The sequence below is a fragment of the Pteropus alecto genome, unplaced genomic scaffold, assembly GCF_000325575.1.
Source record: "Pteropus alecto unplaced genomic scaffold, ASM32557v1 scaffold379, whole genome shotgun sequence".
Lineage (NCBI taxonomy): Eukaryota > Metazoa > Chordata > Mammalia > Chiroptera > Pteropodidae > Pteropus > Pteropus alecto.
The window spans coordinates 1281587-1293917 of record NW_006443129.1 but is presented as its reverse complement, the minus strand read 5'-3'; the positions used below and the strand labels follow the sequence as shown (position 1 = coordinate 1293917).

Genomic DNA, 12331 nt, shown 5'->3' with positions numbered 1-12331 from the left:
ATGGCACAGTGACAGAGGACAACACATAATAGCTCTTTCCTGTCTTCTTGTAGTTGCTTCCATGGCCCGATTGCACATAGTTTTGAAAAAGACCCCCTGTCTATCCTGGAGGGAAAGATAGGATTCAAAGGCACAAATCTGGTCATTGGTTGTGTAGCTGCTACTATTTCTCTGGTTGGGTGGAGTTCTCATAGCCAATAGGCAGTAAAGATAATGAATTAGGATGGCTTGGAAAACTTGAATGTGTGATTGCCTATTCATTTGCAACTTCTCCAGTATCAGAAGAAGCCTGTGGTTATTCCTCTGTTTTGTGCATTGGTCTATGTTTTCCACATTAGATTACTAGCTCCTGACCTCAAACCTCTTAGTACATTTCCAAATACCTTACATACAGTTTTATAGGTAATAAGCACAAAGCAAACCTTTATTCAATATGAATTAGTAGGGATTAAAAGATCAGTGCAAATTTGTGGCACAGTGGATGATACTTGGTTTTGTTGCTTCTTAAAGTTTGAAAGCCATACAGTATGCTGAGTTAACTGCTGGCTAGGTAGCCTTAAAAACATGCTCTTTCAAGAAAATTTCAAAAGCAAACAAACAAAAGGTAATAAAGTGAGTTTGGAAGGGGTAATGAAATGCCCATTATTAGCAATAATTTGTTTCATGAGTTCTTCTATGCCTGCTGCTTTCTTTTATTGCCTTTTGCCTACTGTCTTGTAGTACAGGATATGCACCTATGAGAAGACTGGTACTTTTAAAAATAGCACTAGTAAAACATATTTCTAAAGCATACTTAGACCTGACAATAATTCTAAAAGGCTATGCTTTTCTTGACTTTCCAAAGTTTAAATTGGAGGTAAGAACAGATTATCTCTATTCTTAGATAAAATATCTAAATGATATTTTTATAATTTACTAGGAGTTGTGATTTCAGATTGAATACTATAAATTCAAATCCAGTGGAGTAGTATCTAATTCGATATATGGTCATGTTGATGACATTACTTTAGGCACAGATAATAGGCATTATTTATTAATCCATATACAATTTAAACAATTCAACCATTCGATTATTTAAGGTGATACACATTTCTAAGGAATAAATTGATTATTTAATAACACTTATTTTTTGGTAAACACAATATATGAAATACAGAAAAATAATAAAATTAGTTCCAATTTTGACTGGCTGGTTACTCATTTAACTTATCCAAGTCTTCTTAAACATTGGTTCATCTTTCTTTTACCTTCTTAGCTGCCTCGGATTATTTTTATTGCTTCTTGCTGGGCCCATCTGGTTTAGTTTATGCTAAACTGCTAGTTGGAAAACAGATAATAAATGCCCCAGGAGCATCTCTTCCTTCTACATTTCAGTTTTAAATGCCCTGGAGTGAGTCTTAAGGTTGCTCAGCATAAGTTATCTGTCCAGGTGTTTGGATCCAGGTTTCTGCATCTGTTTCTAGCACTTCCAGCTCATCTCATGCCTGCTATTGGCAGTCTCAGTTCTCCTTTCCTTGCCAGTACAGTGAGCTTCAAACTCATTGTACAAAAGAACAACCTTATTAAAAATGCATATGTCTTGGTCCTACCCTGGACCTTCTTCATCAGAACTTTGATGAGGAAGAGTGGAATACTCTAATGCAGATGATCCTTAGACCACACTATGAGAAATCATGCCAGCCTTAGAAATAGCCCTAAATCATCCCTCTAGTTTATAATTTCCTTACTTTAATCCTTTCTGTTCCCTGGATGATGATATAGTTTGAAAAGTCCCATGCTACTTTTGTTCATTTTGAAGTAGAAGATGAATTTAAATAGTTAAACAACTTGCCTCACATGTTATCTCTATACTGCGGTTAATTAGAGAACATTCCTTCTTTCTTGTTAATTCAGCATCTCATGACAGAGGAACTGTCTTGATAAAGCAGTTTGCCATTTGGAGGTGGAGGTGGAGGTGGGTGTTGGGGAGGGGAGGATGGTAATTATCAAACCATCTATAGTAGTAATTATAGCTTGTTTGGTTGGAAAGAGATTCTTCAAATGAATATAACCTTGTAGTCAGCTCAAGGATTTCATACATATTCGAAGAGTTAAAGAGCCGATTTTCTTTTTTAGTGTTAATGAATTGTAAATTGATTTGTTATATGTTTCAATGACAGTCCTTATAAGAAGGAATGAGGATTCCATATTTCTATGGCTAATGCTCCACAAAACAAAACCAACTCACATGCTGGAGACATTGGGAATGGTAAATAATAATATATAATCAGTCATCTTATGTTTTTAGCATATTCAGTCTGTCATGTTTTTCAGCAAGTGGAATTAGGGAAAAGGCAATATCACTTAATAAGGAACAGGTATAATTTCCATCAACAAACCTAGAAATCACATGAAAAGTCTTAATGCTGAAAGGCTGGAAAGTGATTTTTTTGGCTTTCTCAACTCACTGATCCAAGTTTACAATGAACTCTTGAAGTGTTGGAACAACATAAAACAATGGAGGAAAGTCATTGTACTACTTACAATGCCCATTCTGTAAGTGGTTTCTTCTCTTCTCTTCTGACTTCATTTTGGCCTTTATGTACCATTGGCACCTTTTAAAAAGGTAAACAGAATCTTATTTTTAGAATTATGTTGGATGAAAACCAAAACCAATTAAAATACACATAACTCATGGGCTAAGTCCTTATAAAGTCCACCTTTAAGAATATCTTTATATCATGTGAAAATACTCCATGGAAGGTTTTTTTGTAAGCATCAAAATGAGCGCCAGATAAGTATACAATATTCTAAAATGGATTGATTCAAATTATAGGAATCTTAGAAAATATTTTATAATCAGAAATAATCATTATGTTCTTCCTTATATGACTTCTAACAGCTAGAGTTGGTGAAAAACATTAAAAGTCAAAATGAAAAAATGTCTTTGAGTCAGAATCTCAAAAATCGAGACGACCATCTTTCACTTTCAGTGCTAAATAATATGATTTTTTTTTAATGTCAGAAATTTGGCAGAGGCACATTCTGTTCTCTCTCGGGATAATTATACTATGAAGAAAAGAGGCAGGTGCTTATCTCTCATGATTTCTTCAACATGAATAAATTCATCAACATCCATATGATCTGACATTTCATCAAACTGGTAATTCCAAATGGTTACAGAATACATCTGTGATACACAATCCATTCTTTCAATGTGAATTTTGCTTTAAATCCTATGGCAAATTGAGTATTTATTCAAAAATATCTTACAGTTTTCATAGGATAATTTCCAATGAATGCTCCCTCACCAAAATGCTTAAGAGATATTTCAAAATGAATTATTGTTATCTTATGCAATTGAAATCGTTTTTCCTCTATGTAGAATGTTAAAGCAGTTTTTGATGTCATATAAATTGGCAAATATAAAAATTTAAAGCTAAAAATAATTTAGTACTAATTTTTCTTCATCATTAAGTTCTCTTTTTAAGAGGTATTCAAATTCTGCTTCAGGAATCCCAAACAGAGATAACATTTGAGATCATCTCTCAAGTTTATTAGGCCAAAGTTATTTAACCTATAATGACTGTAATGTCTTCTTTTAAGTTTGTCATATTTATGTGTTAAGGTAGTATTTTCTGATATTTTAATGAAATGCTTTTCCATATGTGTATGTGCTATTTATATCAAGTGCTGAAATACTCTATTCTATGAAGAAATAAAACCTTAAATCACATTATACAAATCCATGTAACTTAAAAATTACATCCAATTTTGCCATATATTGAATCATTGTTATATAAAAAGTCATTTAAATCAATTTCCATTATGAAGTTGGAGTCATTTTCTTTTTAAATTGAGAATATCGCTATGTTGTACACAGCAAGGACTCCTCACTGCAGACATCCTGAAACAGCTAGAAAAGGAGTGGTTGACACAACAAACTGAGCATGGCAAGGAAAGAACAGCATCTGGGACTTACTCAAAAGGGACAAGAAGAAAAAAGAAGGAACCTGATTCAGATTAGTTTTATTATATTTTTATTTTTGCAAATAAAAATATTTTAAAATCTTTAAAAAATTATTAATATAATTTGTATATCAGTTATAATTGAAAAATAAAAAAATATTTAAAAAAGTAAAAAAATGTGAAGATAAATGACACTGCTGTTTAAATAAAATCATATTTAAGAAAATACCCTAAACTTCAAAGAAACTGTCAAATAAGAAAATAAGAATCTTTCTGAATCAAATTAACCATCATATCTAAATTATCACAGTCTAACTGACATGATATAATTGGTATCTTTGGAGTTAAGATCACCTTACTGGACTCCATCACACTTTAATAACTGATTAAACTTTCTGGGCCCCAAATTGATTGTCTTTAAATTATGTGCAACTCCATGATAAATAGAGTATTATCAAAATATCAGTGCCTACAAATTCACAATGCATGGACAGCACTTATGTTATAAACAGCAATGAAAATATAGTAGAGTTTATTCTACTTAACATTTTTCTAATAAGGTTTACTAAACAGGTAGTAATCCATACAGTGTTGGAATTTTTTTTAACCTAATCAAATTGTGATGTTACATGCACCAAAATGCTTTCATTTCCTTCTTTCCTTCCTTTTCCCAGACTTGACACATTAATCCTCTTCCTGATATATATTTTTTCCTTTCCTAGGCATTGTTGTCTTCTAATTCTTCTTTTTGCAAGAGAGTCCTAGATAGGGTCAGACAAACTCTAACTTCTTTTTTTAATAGCCAGTTGTCCTCTGCCTAGTGATTAAGAATTTTGTAGGTCACAGATGGTATTTGTAGGCTATGGTATTTAATATTTTGTTTTTGACCTGATGATTAGTTGATTCAGAGATGCCAAAATTTGTTTTCTGTCCACTATAAAAAATAATTATATCAAAGCTATGATGATGGCAAGAGGCTGTCAAAGGTTAGCGCTAGGTATAAAGGGAGAAAGAAATAGGAGAGTGCTGGAAACAGTATCTGATGGTGGTGGTATGGTATGTCCAAACTAGTACTTTTTATTAGATAAATTTATCATTATTCCTTGCATTTTTTTTTCTATTGCTATAGCTTGCATTCTCCCATCAGATAATCAGTCCCCCACCCTCACCAATGCAGGAGATCCTGAGATACTATTAATTATAAGAATAGTACTATGTTTATACACATGAAAATTTTAAGTAAACATAGGGTAAATTTGCCCTTTTTACAATTAATTTCATAAAGAAGTCACCATTTCAACTTAACCAAATTAGAAAATACATATGTTTCTAAACATATGTTGATAAATATGTTGATAAATTCTATAAAAGTAGATTTTTTACAATTAAATCTGATACGCTCTTTACAGGTAGCAGTTACCTTTGCCAGGAACCCGCAATTGCTAAGTGCCTTCTTAGTAGTTGTCAACTTATTGACCTAAATCTTTCATCTTCCAAAAGTGCAGATAATTTTTCATATATGCATCTCTTCTCTTTTACAATAATGTTAAATAAAATATGTATGTAGGTAGAGTTTAAAATATAAATAACACGAAGGGTTTTTCTAGTTCACTGAAGTACTATTTCTGAAGGTCCTTATTTGTTATTTTTGCTCATTATCAAGTATTAGGGTTTTCTAGTAGAAATGATGTACTTAAGCTGGAGTAGGCATGGGTGTGTATTGTTTGACTGGAATTCTTATTGCAGTTTTAAATCAGGATATTGGTATTATTCAGGATGTGTGCGTTTCAGATTATCAAAAAAACTCTAGAGGTATTCTTTTATATTCCTATTGATAATCGAGATTGAATATTTCTCCCCATGTAGGAATAAAAATATTTTTTATATTCACAATTTCTGACAAAAGTGTGGGCCTAATATCAACAGTTCAATAAGAAGTAACACTTATTCTTTTAAATAATTTCATACATATTAATCTTCATTCACATCTCTGTATTGTCAGCACTTAGCAACAATTTATATATGTAGACAATATGTATGAAATCTAAGGTTTAGATTGGTGAAACTAGTCAGCTGGTCAGGGTTCAAAGCTAGGACTTTTGCTCTGTTAAATGCATTGTTACTTTAAATTTTCATCCATATTTCTCTAAAGTGGAGAAATATTGGATTTATAAAACCAATTAATATAATTCTAATATAGATACTTTCAATATTTAATGGATTAAAAATAGTACATTTTTGTAACACTGTTTATAAGGAAACTTTATACAAATTGTTCAATCTATTTTTTTTAAAAAAATTACACCTTTCATAGGGTAATTTAATTGTAGTAAAGGAAACACTAAGAGTTAACTTAATGAGTAGAAATTTATCATTCACAACTTTTAACGTGTTTTTATTAAGTTTTTGGTTGCTTCACATTCAGAGAACAAGCCATAGTGGTTCTGTTATAAAGTTCACTGTCAGAGAAGAATCTACACTGATACCTTTTTCTCTCACGTGTGCTTTGTTACATTTTAAAGCATTTGAATATACAGTGTATGAAAAGTATGGTTATTTGCAAGTCTTGGAAATAATCTGGTACACTTCAGTTACCTCCCGGTGATTAAGAAGAACAAGGTAAGAATGACGAGGAGAGTGAATCCCCCAACGGCCGCGGTGGCTATCACGAGAATCTGCCCCTGTTCTGCTGCCATGTCAGAAGCTGAAAACACAGATACAATGTTAACAGTTCCCTGGGTGACATTTTGCTACCAAAATTATTTTACAACTTAGTATATGCTTGAAAATGGTAATGGATACCAAAAAACCCCATCATATTTGCTCTTCATTGGGCACATAGGATGCAAACCCAAAAGAAAGACTGAAGATTGGGGTTATAACCCTCAGTATAACCCTTTCTTCTACTTTACAAATATACCAAGAAAATAGAGGAATTCTTAGTACTTCACGTCTTATGAATATGTATTGCAAAATTAAATCAGCAGGCGGACTAAAGGATTTTATTTATACAATTGCTAATTAATTGCCTTAAACACTTTGGCCAACAGACCAAGTTTTATACACTCTTTTGGAGTCTGCTTCCATAAAGCGGACAGGTTGTATAATTCAAGAATGACTTCCTTTATATTTAATAGAGCTTAATTTAAAAATTGAAGTTATAACTTCCCACCTCCATAGCACAAAAGGTGTACATTGTGGGTGTTTAGATGTTTGACTGGCAGTAATTAAGAAAATGATATTTAAAAGTTTCCCTTTTTGAAGAAAAGGCTAGATAATATATTGTAACAACATATTACTTTTCTCATTGACAAAAGTCATATCTTAAAACCACCTGGGTGTTTCATTAACCTTTTAGGGATTGCTAAAAATATATTAGTTCAATTAAATCATTAGCACTCTCCTCTTTTGTATTACTAAAGCTTTAATCAGATGTAATTTTTAGGGAATAGGATATGGGCAATTGCATAATAATAGAGGTAAGGAAACTGAAGCCCAGAGAAGTTAAAGAATTTGCTTAAGTTCACACTTGATTATACTGGAATTCAGGCTTCTAGATTTTTTGTTTCATTTTTCCTTCCTATTCTGTAACTCACATTAATAATTTAGTTAATGATCAATATTCTAAAATATTAAATCAATCGGTCCCTTTAATATCCCTTAACTTGAATAAAGCTTGATTTTTATTTTGATCACTATAAAAAATCTATTCATCTAATCACTTATAAGCAGCAAATTGAATCAAAGACAGAATTTAACTAACAAGCAAACCACTTAATTCTCTACCATATTAATTTATTAAACTTGAGTACTTTATGGCTTCCACAGAAGTAGATCTTTCTCTGGGAATCAAGTCTGCAGTATACTATGTGCAAATTTATATCCAGAGTAATTTCCTTGTAAAAATGACATATCTACTAGAGAATATCTGAACCTTAAATGTTATTACTGAATCAATAAGAAACCAGTCAGAGCATTTAAGATGCCTCTTAAGAGATTGAAACCTAAATAAAAACAAAAGTCATTTATGTTGTTTTCAGTAAGAATTAAACATTGGAAATAGATTTTAGTCACTACGATTTAATCAAGATATTTTCAAGCAATCTATTAAAGATTGAGTTTTAACTCATAACCTGTACAGAGACAAGTTAAATAGTTGCATTTTATCAGTATATAAAGTACTAAAGATTTTTTATTAGGTCCTTACTGAATTTCTGAACCTTCACACTAGCATTGATATCATGGGAATGAATGTGTTCTCTAAAATGTCACATTTTCTCATTGAAAATTATTCAATAACAAATAGTAAGAAATAGATGTCGTAGAAAATATTAACTTTATGAAAATAAAGAAAATGGCATTTAGAAAAAAAACATTTACTTAGCAACTGTTGTATTTATAAAATATATAATGTAGTTCAAGAGTTTTAAACCTGGAGCATATATTTTTGTGGTAGCCAGGTAGCAAGTAATTTATTGAGAATATGTATTCAAAATTCAGATGGAGAAGAAGATTATGTAATTTCATGCCTTTTGAAAATCAGATTATCTTGTTATAAAAAATTGTGTTGTTTTACTTAAATAACATCTTAATAACTCCCCTTTTTACTAAAATACCTTCTTTTTCTCTCCTGTGATTACATATTTATGAACTTTGCTTCAATTAAAATTTTAATCGGATAATGTTAAGGTGTGATACTTTGAAAAGTGTATATTCTTACCTAATTGTTTCTTAAACCTCTATACTAGGAATCCTAAATCCTAATTTCTTTTGTGGAGAATAATATATATAAATATATGTTATTTGAAAATAAGAGTATATAATGTGATGCACTATTATACCGGGAGTAAATGCTATGGATAATGGTCTGGGATGATTATAAAAACATTACAGACATCATCATCATCAACAATAGCCACTACGAATTTAATAGTAAACCGTCCTTCAGCACTAGGCTTAGTGCTTCAAATTCATTATCAAATTTACCTGCACAATAGTCCTTATAGGTAGGTTCTACTATGATTCCTAGTTTAAGTGGTTATATATAATACTTATCTAAGGTTACATTTTTTTGTACACAGGAAAGCTGGCTAACCAACCCTGATTCGTTAGTCTGCAGGTTCATAGTATTGACAGTATTTTATACCATTATACCACCATTTTCACTAACAGAACAATTGACTAGATCTAGCTCTTTTGGATGTCCTAGAACAAGCTTGCCTTGATTGACCTTGGTTTCATGTCTGTAAAATGAGACTGTTGAATTAAATATCTTTGTCACAATCTTTCAGAGCAATTTTACTATGATATTGTGTCATTGATTTGCTACTTGATATTTGGTCTTGTCCAGAATGTCCATGGAGACATTTGTCCATGACTTGTTAAATGATATATTTAAATTTGTTAAAATTTTATTTACATTATTTTTTCTTATAATTTGTGTTCTAGGAGTGGACATTTTGAACAGGACCAAATATCAAGGGCCATTTGGTGTAGACCAAATATGTTCATGGATGTTTCTGACGGGACTGAATTTCAAGGACATTTTGGCATGGACCAAATGTCTCTGTGGACATTTTGGACATGATCAAATGTCCTTCAAGAGTATTATGCATAAAGTTACAATCAAATATTGGGAAGAATAAGATTTGCCATATGGAAATAAGAGGAACACTCAGGACCTGCTGTAGTCTTTGTCCTGACAGAGATAATTTCTACCTTCTTATCTACCATATCAGTGTCAGTCAATCACAGAGTTCTATCTTTATCTCAGAATAAAGTCCAAAGTCCTTAACTTTGTTAACAAGGCTCTCTACAAATGCTTTAGTATATATCCCCAGAGTCATCTCTTATCATTCTCTAACCATGCTAATTTCTTCCAGTTCCTTGAATGTGCCAAACTTGCTCTCATGGTGAATCCCTAGCCAGTCTGCCCACATGAACATTACATCATTTGTGAAGCTTTTTTTTCTGATTGTTTAGATTTGTTAGGTCCCCAGACATACATTCCCACAGACTCTTGTACTGTTTCTACCAATAAATGTTTATTGTTTTATTTAAATTAGTATTTTTGTAATCTATTTTTTGATTGGACTGCAAATTCCATAAGGGCAGTGACACACCGCCCTATCCTTTCTCCCACCTCCCCAAAACAAGAAATTTGCAGGTGCAATTAAGTTAAGGATATCAATCATCCTGGATTAATTGGGTGGACCAAAACTCAATGACTATAGGAGACAGAATAAGAGAAGACAAAGAGAAGTCCATGTGAATACAGAGGCAGAAAGTAGAGTTTTGCAGCTATAAGCCAAGGAAAACCTGGAGCCGTCAGAAGCTGAAAGAGGCAAGAAAGAATTCTCTTCTAGAGCTTTACGTGCGAATGCACTTTTACACTTCATAACTGTGGAGAATAAATTTCTGTTGTCTTAAGCAGTGAAGTTGTATGCTAATTTGTTATAATAGCCCTAAGAAACTAATACAGTATTTAATCTATAGGGCCCGATACATGTTAGTAGCTCAATAAATAGTTGTTTGTAAAATGGAAAAAATGATGGTTTACATTGGATGATTCTAGTAAGAAAAGATCACATTAACCTAGGTGTAATCCATATCCTCACTTTCCAGTTGACACATAAAGAAGATTTACCCTGAAGGTAACTATACTATGACTGTAAAATAAATCTACACAAGTTTAAGCAGAGGAATCCAGTTATTCTGCATGGTTGAAGACAATGCTTCTTCACAGGCAGGGGCGACCAGAAAGCACAGACTTCTACATTTAATCAAATTGAATAGATTAAGCTTAGAAATGTGAATCCAAGGTAAAGAGTCTGTTAGTTCATTTGACAAATGTTTATTGAGCACTTATTATGTGGTAGGGACTGAGACACACACTGGGGATACAGTGATGAACAAAAAAGACAGTTGCTGCTCTCCTGGATTTACAATTCACTGGGGAAGATAGACAATGAACAAATAATTACAAGTGTAAGAATCATTACAAAAGGGAAATTTCAGGGTGCTCTGGAAGAGAATAAGCAGCCCTTGCCAGTGTGAGTCAGCAGAGTAGGAATTTATAAATACAATGTGTTAGAAGGAGGAAGAGGAAGAGGAAGGGGAAGGCAGGGGCAAGGGAGAAGTTGTTCCTTGGTTATAGGCCTCGAAGACTTGATTAATTTAAATGGACATTTAGACAAATAAATAAACCATAAAATCATCTACCAAATGGATTCCATAAAAGTACACTATAGCTATAAACTCCTTTGTTATGAAAACTTGCCTGTTAGCATCAGCTATTCATTTTTTGATTAAAAAAAAAAAAAAAAAAAGATTATTTCTAATTAGTTTTGTTGGAGAAAATGTACAGTATAATTTACTCATGTTCAGTTACACCATGGAGAGCAAAACTGTCTTTAAAAAGAAGCACAATGAAATCCATAGTAAGAAATGAAATGTATTTGTGACTAGTTGATTGGAAATGTCCCTTTGTTTAATGGAATAAGGTCATAGTCTTAGAAAAATCTAAGTATATTAAAATGATATGTTTCATTGTATGGATTTGGAAAAAAGCATACTTCCTTAAGAGGAAGCAATTTTCACAAAGAGTTGCAAAATTGTTACTGAACAAAGACTTAGCACTTAGTTTAAGTGAAGTTTACCTTAGTTAAAGAGAAAAAAAGTGTTCTTTACTTGGATTCCAAATACTTAAAATAAGATAAAAAATAGATTTCATTTCTTTAGGAAAGTATGAGAGAAAAGCAATTTGGCTATTTTTAACCAAAGAAATTTCTATAGAGGCATATGATTTTGTCTCTCTGTAATCAAGATTATTCTAGTTTATATTTACATTTCAAAGTGAAATCTGTTATTTGTATTCTGTGTCATTTTCTGTGGAATAGCTTTTTAAAGTTAACTCTTTTCTGTTATGAATATCTTTTTAAAGTTACTGAAGGCAGCAGATACATGATTTTTGGGGGAGGGGGAGTCAAATATTTCTCAAAATGCTGCCCAGTAAAATAAATGGTGTATATGTGCTTCATATTCACGTTTATTTATGTCTCCCAATTCTTGATGAAATGTATAAATTTTAAATGATATCATCTCATCATTTCAATAAAATGATTTTTTAAAGCGCAGCAGAAATCTCAATAAATATGATCTTTTCAGATCATATATGGTAACTAGGAATGGTGTAACCCTATGAAATGAGGCATATACATAAAGACATAGCAACATATAATGGAGACTAATCTATAAAATCTAAATGCATAAGTATGGTCATGTAGACATAAGAGTGTGAGATATGAATGAAAGCTGAAGAAATATTTCTCCTAGATGAATATAATCTTGTGATACTCTAGATAGTTATTTTCTTGGTTACTTG

At 31.9% G+C, this 12331-nt stretch overlaps 1 protein-coding gene across 1 annotated transcript in view; it reads right to left on the bottom strand.

Annotated features, from left to right (window-relative positions):
• EPHA6 (EPH receptor A6) overlaps positions 1 to 12331 on the bottom strand; it is an 809212-nt gene that overhangs the window by 233068 nt on the left and 563813 nt on the right. The window contains 2 exon segments of the mRNA XM_006923412.1: positions 2524 to 2594; positions 6544 to 6652. Of these exon segments, the coding sequence (XP_006923474.1) occupies positions 2524 to 2594; positions 6544 to 6652 (180 nt within the window).